At 39.8% G+C, this 13,688-nt stretch overlaps 1 protein-coding gene across 1 annotated transcript in view; it reads left to right on the forward strand.

The window, feature by feature from the left end:
• The first annotated feature begins 354 nt into the window (after positions 1–354).
• IL5RA (interleukin 5 receptor subunit alpha) overlaps positions 355–13,688 on the forward strand; it is a 38,511-nt gene continuing 25,177 nt past the window's right edge. The window contains exons 1-8 of the mRNA XM_043886970.1: positions 355–488; positions 1,571–1,619; positions 1,926–2,066; positions 6,004–6,088; positions 7,910–8,055; positions 9,025–9,163; positions 13,128–13,281; positions 13,399–13,586. Of these exons, the coding sequence (XP_043742905.1) occupies positions 355–488; positions 1,571–1,619; positions 1,926–2,066; positions 6,004–6,088; positions 7,910–8,055; positions 9,025–9,163; positions 13,128–13,281; positions 13,399–13,586 (1,036 nt within the window). The remainder of the gene's footprint in view (positions 489–1,570; positions 1,620–1,925; positions 2,067–6,003; positions 6,089–7,909; positions 8,056–9,024; positions 9,164–13,127; positions 13,282–13,398; positions 13,587–13,688) is intronic.

Below are 13,688 nucleotides of genomic sequence, written 5' to 3' on the forward strand. Positions count from 1 at the left end.
CCCAGCCTCGCCAAGGCCACAACTCGTGACACCAACAACTGCGTCCTCTGCCCCGCCCCGGCACACCCCCGCCCGTCTGAGGGCGCAGGACCTGCTAACACAGCAGAGAAGGCTTAAGGAACCTCTGAAAACTGCTGCTCAGCTTGTAGGGAGCGGTAGAGTCCCCATTTTTCTGTCAAATCGTGTGTCTGGCTCTGTGTGACAGTGGCACAAAAAATGCTCCAGCTGAACGAAGCACAGAAGAAAAGGGAAATTCTGCAAAGTGCCCAGGGAAAAGTTGCTCACCTTGCCAACCAGGAGCCAGGGTTCACTGCAACTCCTGAACAGAGCAAAGCATCTAGAAAGACAGTGACAATGCAGATGAGACAGTTATCAGATAGCGGCTATCAGGAGCAGAGACAGCCTTCACTGAACAGCAGCTCAGTCCTCAGGAGTTTCCTTATAGGGTTAAGGCTCGTCCAGAACTACCTGCTCACAAATGCTCCTTGGTATTTGCTTAGAGGAGCCCTGCTGCCCTCCCATCGTCAAGGGAACTGGCTCTGAGTCTGTAACCACTACAGCTGCGATGATGAAACAGTGAAGAAGATCTGCCTCTAAGTCAAAAGTGTACCCAGAGATAAGGCGCCTTTTCAGTGCCCTGCGGCAGCTTCTGATGGCAAGGCCCTGCGCTTCTCAGTAAGTGGGGATCCAGAGCTGATTCATCTGACTTTCTCTCTAACACCACCCTGGGCTCCACCTCCTAATAATTTCATTACATGGCAGGGGTGGGGGCAGGTGGGGAATAGGAAAAGTGAGAGAATGACTTGTAAATTATGGCAAACTTTTACATGAAGAAATGGGGAAAACAAAACCCCTTAGAACTCTATTATTAGCAGGAATGGAACTAATAATGTTACTATAGACGTGTTATCAGGCCAGTCATGCCCACTCTGGGTGTAATATTCTATTCCTTTGTGTTGGGCTAACTGAGGTGTGTAGTCCATGTGAAGGTGAGTCACACTGGAATAAAACCTACGTTTTTTGCTGATTCTTGTTTAAGACGCTTGTTACCCGCTGCTGCAGATACTTCTGAGATTAAAATGAGAACAGAGATTCTGCTAAGCTTTCTGAGGAAATATATGAGTTTAAAAAATAGGGCACAGGATAAAATAACTTGATGAGGAAGTATGAATTAATAAAAAAGTTACAAATGCAGAAACAACAACAAAAAAGGAGATGGTTGCCCTGGCTCTAACTGAAGGCATTCTGCTTTCTGTTTCTTTTGAGGGTTCTGGGATTTTTTTTAAAAAATGTTTGATTTTATATAAAATCTCCAAAAACTTGCTGAAATAGCTCACTCGGTTTCAGGTTCACTATTTTATTAAATATTCACCCCAATCAGTGTAAACATATTTCCATATATACAGAAGCAATGGATGGAATGAAAAAAAAAAGAGAGAAAGGAAGACATGGAAAGAAAAATCAGATTCTCTTAACCCTCTATGAGCCTACAACTTATTAACACATGAAAAGTGACTTTTTATAGCCATATCGATTAATGTATTTGATACCCAATTTAATGAATCATCAGGTCGAAAATTGAATTACCCGGTACAATTTCTAATATTTCTTGTAAAAGGGTATGTGCCTTCTTTCACAGTTACTGAAAAATGTTAATGTATGTAGCTATTTGTTAACTGTTTGCATTTCAAACATAATAAAGTTTGGGAAATCAAATCACCTCATTTGTTTTCATGACTTGAAATGCTGCTTGGGGGAATTTTTAGGCAAGGTACCAAGAGTGTCACATCTCCCCCTAGACAGCCCAGGTTTGCTACATGCTCCCGCCTGCCGCGCTCTCATCTAACTTGTCCCTCTGCTAGGTTTTTCCCTACAGAGCTCGACTTGTTAAGGGCTGAGCATTAATTTGCCTTTATTTTGGGTAGAGCCAGGCATATGCAGCCTCCGCCCCGGGCCTGGAGCTGCGGCTGCAGCCACGGGCGCTGACAGCGTGGAGGTGGTCCTGGCTGTCGGCTACTGAGCGCGGCTGGTCACCAGGAACGAGAGGATCGGCCCGAAGGAGACAGGTATGCCTGGGGACAGGGAAGTGTGGGTGTGGGCGGACATGGCACCCCGTGCAATCAGCTGGAAGACATTTACCATTAGGAGATTTGCAGCAAACTCTTTCTGCAGCATTTCTCAAATACTCAGGGTGGCAGCACCATTTCCACCTTGGCTAACAAGGCTTTAATGACTGTGCCAAGTTTGAATCGCTGAATTACATTTAAGGACTATTTCAGAAAATTAATCAGAAGTCCTGTAGTAAGGCAGAAAAAAAGGTCGCATGCCTTATACATGCTCCTAATGACTCATATTTTTAGGACTATATACAATTTTTCACTTGGGGGTAATGCAACATACCTAGCTAAACATGTCATTTGCATTTTACACCTTGGTTTATTTATTCTTCATCCCCCAAGAGATACATTTTATTGCTGATTACACTGTACAGGAAAAAAAAAAGGAAGTAAAAAGTAAACTCTACTTTTAAGGGTTTAACAGAGCATGAATCCTCTCAGTTGCTTTTCAATTTCTGGGCACTGAAGTTGAGTTTTAGTTAGTTGTCACCACAGCTGACTCAAAAAGTTTCTTTAAAAAGGGTAAATACAACTTAGGTTATAAAACAAACATCCTGGGCAGCAAAATAATCTGGAAAGAGAGTGGGGAAAACATAAGTCTGAACTTCAGTAGAATTTGACCAATTCTCAGGAACACTGGGGAAATTCATCTACAATTGTCAGGACTTTACCCCGCTTTCTAGAAACATCTGTACTGTGAGCGATGGTGCTCCTATTTACTCCGAAATTTCAAAGAATATAACACCTACCATACGCCAAATTCTCAGCGAGCACTTGAGGAATTTTAGATTAACCCAATGAAATATGACAAGAACAGGCAGCCCATGGTCTAAGAGACTGAGCATGCATTTCTGATAATGGTATTAATAGGGAGGCAACCCATGCTTGCTTCATTCTGAATTTGAATCTACTTTAAAAATTTAATGGTTTTCTGCTGGATTTTAATTATTATCCATGAGAAGAATGGATAACAAGTTATTGTGAACAAGTTATTTCTATAAATTTTTTATGTAGTGAAACAGCCTACTGTACAACAAAATATTACCCAGCTGACATCTAGGTAACAGTATATCACTGGATTAAAGAGATGACCCAAAAACATTCAAGTTCGTTTTCTAGCAGGAGTGACTGCTCTGCCACGGACCAGAAATATTAAGAAGACATGAGCAAAGGCTGAAGGTGCTTTCAGGGAATAAGCAGAGCAAACAGAATTATAGAAAAATACAGGGTCACCTGCTGAAGGTTCAGTAATACCCAGGCTTTTATTGAATTTATCTGGCTCACAAAAAAATGGTTATTCTTGGTAATATTTGGACTCCTAGTTGAGTACTTTGTGTTGTCTATAACATAACAACTTCTTTTATTCAAAGCTATCATCCTTTTTAACAGAGAATAACACAGTAAAATGTGAAAAACTGTGCATGGTGATTTTATGGCCGATAAATTGATCATCACAAATTTTTGGTCAAATTTGAAAAACAACTCTGTTTTCATCAGCTATAAAATCAGAACACATAAAAAATTCTAGGGCAGACGGCTTGGTTATTTGAAATATTCAATTATCTCCACATTGAGGCATGTGATAGTTTTTTACTTCAACAATTTAATTGCAATTTATTATTTTTACAAGTACTGTTATAACATACTACTAACTTTCCCAGTCAGTAAAACTCACTCGGGGAAAATCAATTGTGCATTTTTTTCTGACTGAGCATTCCTCCTAGTAATAATGATTAGTGAAAACTTACAACATGTGTGATATTATTTCCGGAAACACTGAAATTTCAAAGACATCGCCTTCTAACCTTGAAGAGGAAGCTATTTTTGCTGTTGTCTGTTAAGGATTTTTTTCACTTTTCTCTTTTTTTAAGCACATGAGACCTTAATTCCCAGCCAGGGATCAAACCCACGCCTGCCACTGAGGTGGAAGCACAGTTTCTTAACCACTGTACCACCAGGGAAGTCTCTAAGAAGTTCTTATCTTTGCTTCTTAGGCTTGGTAAATTACCAAGGCTTACCTTTAAATCCTTAACATTCTCACTTACTGGAACCTTTAAAAACTTTAGAACAGCTGCTTTTATCATTGCTGTTGTTTTAAAAATTCTTTTTCTACATGGTGTTAAAATCAGAGAAAGAAACAGGATGACTCCTATCAAAAGTGGCATAACTCTGGATGCAAGGAGGAATGTCGTATGACATCCCTTACATGTGGAATCTAAAAAGAAATGATACAAATGAACTTACAAAATAAAAAGCGACTCACAGACTTAACAGAACCAACTTATGGTTATGCGAGGATGGTGGGAAGGGTGGGGGAAAGGGATAGTTAGGGAGTTTGGGATGGACATGTACACACTGCTATATCCAAAATGGAAAGCCAACAAGGACCTGCAGAGAGAGCTCTGCTCCATGTTATGTGGTAGCTTGGAGAGGAGGGGAGTTTGGGAGAGAATGGATACATGTATATGTATGGCTGAGTCCCTTCACTGTTCACCAGAAACTATCTCAACTTTGTTAATCGGCTATATGTCAATACAAAATATAAAGTTTTTAAAAAGTGGCATAACTCTGATTAGCAATACTTGAGTTTATCTGAAAAAGAAATTAATTGATTTGTAGGCTGTTTCTGTCTTCGCGTTGTGACATTTTACTAATTTCGTTAGTAAGTAGTAAAAGTGAAGAAAGTGTGGTTTTTGGTTCTTCCTGAATGTATCCATTTAGCCAACACCTATCCTCTGTGGTTCTATCAGAATTATGTTTGAAAAATATCACATCACCTCTATAAAATTTTAAATTAAAAATTGTGTCGCTTGAGTAAGTCTAGAAGATAGGTTTTATGATTGGAAGATCTGAGACTGGGTCTATGTTTTTTAGCCATATTTTCACTATTGTAAATTGGATAACTACACACCCTCATCATCTGGTGGCGGGGAGAACAAAACTTAGCAGGCGGAATGTTATTTTTGTTAAGTTCATATGAAAAATGCCTTCTGAAATTTTCAAAGGAAACAGTCAAGATTTCTAATCTACAATTCTCAACAAGAGATCTTCTTTCACATGTTAAAAAAAAAGTTCCTGAAACAATCTTAACTACTTTTCAGACAGCCACACTTGAGTTATGCTAATATTTCTACTCTAGATTCATTTTCATTGTCGACTTTTTTTTTATTTCAAATAAACAGAAATATCAGTTTTATTTTCTTCAGGCTAATAACTATGTTTTCATTTCCTTTAATGGCCTATTTCTTTCTGGGTTCATCAAAAAATTCTGCCTCTCAGAAGTCTGAAGTAATGAACACTTATTCCAGGTTTGTGATACAAAGCGTCTTTTTCGCATGTTAAGGTTATTTTAGATTTAAGTTCCTTGTCATGCTGGACATGTCATGCTCATATGTAAATTCTTATTAATGAAACTGGTAATTATATTTATACTCAATGTTATTAACTGTCTTCTACTGTTCAAACATCTGCTGTGGTCTCTCACGGAATATCAACCCTCTTCTATTTTCTTTCCTCTCTTCTGGCCTCGCATGGCTCCATGCGCCACCATGGATGCCTTTCCTCACTTGTGTGTGTGTAAGAACTCTAGTATATCCTTTAGGACTCAATTCAGAAGTCTCTTTGCTCCTTATACATCTTTACTAGAGCAGTTTTGAAGCTGGAGTTATAATGACTGATTTACACTTCATTCTGTCTCTCAGATTATGGATCCATGTTGGTAAGACAAAATCCAAGATTTGTTCATACTTGTATTTCTGACACATAAAGTTCACAAATGTTTGTTAAATGGCCAAATGACTATACTTTTCTTTAGAAAGGAGCTACCAGCTTTTCTTAGAAATGGCAACAGGTGCCATTTGGATTTTTGTCTTTCTGTTTTCTGTAGGATGTGATCATCATGGCACCTGAATTACTGATTCTTTTGGGGCTGGCAGTAATACTGCAAGCAGACTTACTTCCTGATAAAAAATGTAAGCACCACCTATTAAATAATTTTAAAAAATAAGTACATTACAGAAAAGGATAGTATTACTTTCTCCTAAATAAGACTCAATTTGGAAATCATGATTTTTAAAAAAAGGGATGGAACATTTATTCTTATTACAATATCAGTTCTCTAAACATACTATATTTTAAGAAAGCAAAGTTGGCTGAAGTGCATATTTTATGTTGCGGTGGGAAATCGTATTCCAAGTGTGGGTAAACGGGCACTCAGAACAAAGCTGCAGCTGGTGGCCGTATTTGGACACCTTCCCAAAGTCCTCTCAAAGTTCTCAGAACCAAAGAATAGGAAGCTTGCACTGTTTGGTTCAGAATCTTGTTGATCAGTGGGTTTAAGGAAAAACAAACAAACCATCACACAATTCCCCCATGAGCAGCACTAAGAGAACCTGCTACAATAGTGACCATTCTCGTGTCCACACTGTCCAATGATGCTTGACTACTGAGCACTGGATATACGGCTCACGTAGCTAAGACAGTGAACTCTGATTTTACTTAAATAGCCACATGTGGCCAGTGGCCACCATAATGGTCAGTGAAGTACAGACAGAGCCCCAGAAGTCTGTATGTACCAGGTGTGGAGGCAAAGTCGTGGAAAGCTACTGAATATTAAATGTCAGTGGAAATATGCTGACTAGTAAATTCATCAAAGAAGGTTTCATAATTGTACAATTCTATAAGCAAAAGAAGTGAACTCACTCAGTCGTATCCGACTCTTTGTGACCCCATGGACTGTATAGCTGACCAGGTTCCTCCGTCCATGGGATTTTCCACATAAGAACACCGGAGTGGGTTGCCATTTCCTTCTCCAGCGGACCTTCCTGATCCAGGGACTGAACCCGGGTCTTCTGCACTGCAGGCAGACTCTTTACCATCTGAGCCACCAGGGAAGCCCAACTTTAGCAAAAATTTTAAAAGTTGTATAAATGTACACTCAAGAAAAAAAAGATAATAAATGTATTACATGTTAATTCCACTCAGTGATAAAACTGTGGCTGTACTTTTTCCTTATTTTTTTGATCATCTGTGCTTCCCAAGATTTCTAAAAACAGGCATTGATTTTGTAATTTAAATGAAAGCTTTGATTTTGAAGACAATTTTAGAGAGTGGTTCATAAAGGCAGAAAAAAAACATTTTCTTTTTGTAAATGCTCAGTGAGTAATTTTGTTTACAAGTTTTTTGACCTTGAATCATAGTAAGAAACAAATCTTTACATCCTGAACCAGTATACAAATATGTGACTATATTTATGGAACAGAAATAAGAGGTTCATGAATAGTATTTCTTATGTTTGATGCACCTAATATTTTCTATTCAATTTTATTCCATGTCATTAAACACATTGCTACCCACAAACTAACATATTATTTTAGTCCATTAATAGATAATGACCCTTTGAAAACTATTATACTTAATAATAATATAGTAAAATATTCATATTTCAATCAAACACCTGTAGGCGTTATAGGTAAATACCTGGGCAAAGTAAAAAAGATAATGAGCTAAAAACAGTTTAAAGAAACTTTTCCTAAGACTACTTCAGTGTTATACATTCTGATAGCATAACAAAATACTATACTACACAATAAAAGGAAATGGCAACCCACTCCAGTATTCTTGCCTGGAGAATCTCAGGGATAGAGGAGTCTGGTAGCTGCCATCTGTGGGGTTGCACAGAGTCGGACACAACTGAAGTGACTTAGCAGCAGCAGCACACAATAAAATATTTAATGATTTTAAAATGTTCCATATAATTAAACATTGCATGGCTTTTTTCTTTTGATCAACAGTTTTACTTCTACCACCAGTCAATTTCACCATTAAAGCTGTCAATTTAGCTCAAGTTCTTTTACATTGGGAACCAAATCCTGATCAAGAACAAAGCAATGTCCAGCTAGGATATCATGTGAAAATAAATGCTCCACAAGAAGAAGATGTAAGTGTTTTATCTGATGGCAATCCTTACCTAGACTGAATTTTCCTTATTAAAGGAAATTTTAACTAGGAAGAGAGAAAAGCACTACAGAGCTTTCTGTTATATTCCTAGGGCAATGTCTCTATTGAAATGGCTGAGAACTAGTGCCACACCGGCACTGAAACAGTGGCTCGGAACATTTTTAACTGTGGGACCAACTCTTCCACTTAACAAGAAAGTTTAGTAACTTCTGAGCTACAATAGTTTAGATATTGATTTTATGTTGCCTCTAAAATATTCAAAAGAACAGAAGAGAATAACCAAGCAAAAGAGGAGAGGGTCCACTGTACTTAACGGAAGAGATCAAATTCAAATCCCAGTTCAACCACTTCCTGACTTTACTACCTTGCATCAGTCACTTAAAATTCCAGAGCCCCAGCTTCACTGCAGGGCTATATTAAAGCACCAGGCACCTAGCTGATGTGCAATAAATCAAACGAAGGGAGAAGCAGTACTGTGTCAGTCAACACAGAACTCTAGACAATTCTCCGGCAAAAATTTACCTCTGGGGAGGAGATTGGAGCCAGAGATGGTCGCCAAAGGAAACTGGAGTCTGAACTGTAGTATTTTGTTTGTTTTTATAAGACGCAGTTATTCAGGTATCCTTGGATAATTATTTTCTATATTTCATTATGTATTTTTAAAACATGTACCAATCGAGAACTAGGCAATTTGTTTATTCATTTTTAAAACCACTTTATTTTTGATAAAAAGCTGCACCTATTTAATGTGTACAACTTGATTGATGAGTTTAGGGATAAGAACATAACCTTGAAACAATGGGTTTGATTTTTTTTTCCTAGCAGAATGATTGCATTGCATTGTGTTTACATGTCATTTAAAAAGTGGAAGCAAACTTCTATTTGATTCAATAGTTCTCTGAAGGCCATTTCTCCTTTACATATCATGACTTGTGGGTTTTATTTTTAGTACGAAACCAGGAACACTGAGAGCAGCCTCGTAACCATCCTTCACAAAGGCTTTTCAGCAAGTGTGCAGACAGTGCCGTGGAACGACCGCTCCCTACAAGCCAGCACCTGGGTTTCTGCAGAACTTAAAGCCCCACCAGGTAAGGCAGGTCTCTGAGAGCCTGGTTTTAAATTTCAGACTGTTGTAAGCACGGGAAAGTCAGGAAAGGAACACACCTTGCTTTTCTCTAAGTTAGTCACTTGTCCCTACAGTATTCTTTTACCTCATCCACGTCCTCTCCAAGACCGAGATCACTTCTTGGTGTGTAACCCAGTCAATCCCATCCAGCAGCTCCCTGCAAACACTGAGGATTTTTCTCCCTCCCCAGCTCAGAAGACAGGGAGTTGTAAACAAAAGCTGAGCTCTCTCATCAGTGGGTTCTAGGACATCTTTCCACTCCCTCCCTACAAGAATCCTCTGCTCTTCTCAGATGACTTCCAACCACGACCCCTCCACACCAGCACAGTCCTGCCTCAGCCCTCACTGCCCTCAGCTTACCTCTTCTGCCTGCTTCTCTGAATTCTTCCTGTACTTCAAAGCCCAAATCAAATCGTACCTGCTCTGGGAAGCCTCCTTCTTTCCATCCGATGCATGGAGGGATGCTGCTCCTTTCAGAACTCATTCCGGGATGCTGTGCTCCTCGTGTGGTACAACATACATTATATTCTTTATCTTTCACGATAAGTAGATGTCAACCCTGCCATCCTGGGCTGGATTGCCCTGTGGGCAGGGCAGAGTCTCCTGCTTTCCTGCAACAGCATACAAACAGCATGTGTTTCAGACAGTGGTCCCTGTTACACTGGTGGATTTGTTTACAACTCTATGACATCTCAAATGAAATGGAAGAAAACTGTGCTGACAGTTCTTAGAAACCATGAGACTGGATAACCTGAGTGCCACGAGGAAAGAGATTAACACTTACTATGTCTATATGGTCCTTCTGTGGAAAGCCAGGGTTTCTAATACTCAGAACCAGTAACACTTATGATTCAAACCTTGAAAACACACACACACAGAACAGAGAAAAGACAAAGGGAGAACAGGCCACCAAGTCTTGAGATGTGTATGTGTGTGCATAACAACAATGGCCTTGGCCAGTTTGGCTGTGGCTAATAGTCACACTATCCCCTCATCACATCATTGCATGAAAAGGCCGTGCCTCCCGCGTCACGTGTGTGACCGAGAGCAGTGTCCTGAAGATCTTCCCGTTCACTCGGTAGAACATGATGTCTGGACCACAGAGCAGCCAGTTCACAGGAGGCTCGATGTCACAGGCAGAGACTAATCTACGGTAGAGAGAAGACCACAAATACAAGTGTCATCTGCTGTACACTAAAGCACGTTTCCACCTCCCTGCAGTGAGTAACTGGAGTGTGCTTATAACAGCCTTTCAGAATTACGCTTCTGCAACCTCAACTGCTCTCTGCGCACACTGATGTGGGGTGACACTAACGGAAACGTCATTATTTCTGCCTTGAATCAGACTGAATTCACACCACAGCGTTCCTCGGAAGGGAACTGGGAGAGGAGCAGACCTCAGAAACTCTCAACTGTACTTGGCACAGGTTATCTGGTCATTTAGTGCCGGGAGAGAGTATACACACACACACACACACACATATATATACATACACGCACATACACACATATATACACACACACATATATACACACACATATATACATACACACACACATATATACATACACACACACACATATACACACACATATACACACACACATATATATACACACACATATACACATACACACACACACACAATTTTATATATACACACATACACACACATATATACACACACATACACACATATGTGTGTATACATATGAAAATATGTGCGTATGTGTATGTGTGTGTATATATGTATATGTATACATATATAAGGGCTTCCCAGGTGGCTCAGTGGTAAAGAATCTGCCTGCCAATGCAGGAGCCACAGGAGACTCGGGTTCGATCACTGGGTCTGGAAGATCCCCTGGAGGAAGGCATGGTAGCCCACCCCAGTATATTCTTGCCTGAAAAATTCCATGGACAGAGGAGTCTGGTGGGCTACAATCCATGGGGGTCACAAAGAGTCAGACACGACTGAGCAATCAAGCATGCATGCACATGTGTGTGCATGTGTGTGTGGACAGACATCATATATATGCACATCCACACACACACACACATACTTGCACGCACATACACTTCTGTACAGCAGAAACACAGTGTTACACAGCAAAGGGAATCAGCCACACCCACACATACAGCCCCAAAACAAATTCAAAGTGTATTAAAGACCTAAAGGTAAAGTCAGACACTAAAAAGTTCTTAGACCAGAACACGGGCAGAATACTCTTTGACATAAACTGCAGCAAGATCTTTTTTGACCCACCTCCCAGAATAATGAAAATAAAAACAAAAGTAAACAAATGGGATTCAATGAGGCTTAAAAGCTTTTGCAAAGGAAACCAGAAACAAGTCAAAAAGACAATCCTGAGAATGGGGAAAACATCTGCCCACACAGCAACTGACAGTGATTAAGCTCCAAAACATACAAACAGCTCACGAGGCTCAAATATCAAAAAGACAAGCAACCCAATCAAAAAATGAGCAGAAGACATAAACAGAAATTTCTCCAAAGACCTACAGATGGCCAACAAACATATGAAAAGATGCTCAATATCACTAATTATTAAGAGAAATGCAAATCAAAACTACAACAAGGTATCATCTCACACTGGCCATAATAGTCATCATCAAAAAATATATACATAAATGCTGGAGAGAATGTGGAGAAAAGGGAACCCTCCTACTCTACTAGTGGGAATATAAATTAATATAACCACTATGGAGAACAGTATGGCGGTTCCTCAAAACACTAAAAATAGAGTTACCATATAACCCAGCAATTCTATTCCTGAACATATACTTGGGGAAAACCATATTTCAAAAAGACACATGCAACCCAATGTTCACTGCAGCACTATTTACAATAGCCAGGGCATGGATGCCACCTAAATGTCCATCAATAGAGAAATGGATAAAGAAGATGTGATACATATATACAATGGAATATTACTCAGCCATAAAAAGGAGCCAAATTGTGCCATTTGCAATGATGTGGATGGACCTACTGTCAAACAGAGTGAAGTAAGTCAGAAAGAGAAAAACAAGTATCATATATTAAGAACGAAATGGCAACCCACTTCAGTATTCTTGCCTGGAGAATTCCATGGACAGAGGATCGTGGAGGGCTAAAGTCCATGGGGTTGCAAAGAGTAGGACACAACTGAGTGACTAAGCACCACACATGTGGAATCTACAAAGATGGTACAGAAGAACTTGTCTGCAAAGCAGAACAGAGACACAGATCTGAGAACAAACATACCAAAGGGGAAGAGGGAATAGGGTGAACTGGGAGACTGGGATTGATATATATACACAACTACGTGTAAAACAGACAACTAATGACAACAGATTCTACAGCACAGGGAGCTCTCCTCAACGCTCCATGGTGACCTAACGTAGACTCTAATACACTAGTGTGTGTACTGGGTCTCTAAAGAGGCAGTGTTCTTTTGCGATGTTGCCAAAACTACTTTCCTTTTGAGCAGCAATCTCTGTTGCTCATGAAGCATTTGGATACCACCTAACGAATCACTTCATTCTCTGATGCCAAGTGGCGCTGGAGACCTTCCCTCTTGAGCTCTGATATCTATCACGTACAAACCCTTCCTGCAAAGAAGCTGCAAAACTTCTGAAGTCAGAAAGTAGGGCTTAGTCATTTTAGTTCATCCCCCAGAAAGCTGACCTTTTGCAAATAGGTTTCCATAACTGTGTGATGACAATTACTTTTTGATGTCCCCAATCCCTATGGGTTTAAAAGAAAACTATCAAAAGCTACCGTGGCAATGCTTTGTTCTTTTTTAAAAAAATTTTTTTGTTGGAATAGAACTAATTTACAATGTTGTGTTACTTTCCACTGTACAGCAAAATATGAAACAATTCATGTGTATCTGCTATTTTTTTCTGTTTCCAATTTTTGACCATCTAGGGTCTCCTGGAACTGAGATTGTGAATTTAACTTGCACCACAAACACGAAGGCAGATAATTACACACACTTAGGACCATACCAAGTTTCTCTTCACTGCACCTGGCTTGTTGGCAAGGACGCCCCTGATGATACACAGTATTTCCTCTACTATAGGTTAGTACCGATTTTCACTTATGCGAATGGGTTGTTTCCTCCAGCCTTAAAAACTTATGAGTAATATTCCATGGTGTATATGTACCACAGCTTCCTTATCCATTCGTTCCAATATAGGTATCGCTCTCGGACTGAAGAATGCCAGGAATACAGCAAAGACGTCCTGCAGAGAAATGTTGCCTGCTGGTTTCCCAGGACTTTCATCAACAGCAAAGGGCGAGACTCCCTTGCAGTGTATGTTAACGGCTCCAGCAAGGAAGCTTCGATCAAGCCTTTCGATCAGCTCTTTGCCCTTCATGCCATTGGTAAGACAGGCCTGACAGAAAACCAGAATAACTGAATTGCAGAATCTCAGCACTGGGAGGGTTTATAAATATCACCTAGTTTGGCTACTTATCTAATACTGA

Source organism: Cervus elaphus, chromosome 24 (assembly GCF_910594005.1).
Source record: "Cervus elaphus chromosome 24, mCerEla1.1, whole genome shotgun sequence".
Lineage (NCBI taxonomy): Eukaryota > Metazoa > Chordata > Mammalia > Artiodactyla > Cervidae > Cervus > Cervus elaphus.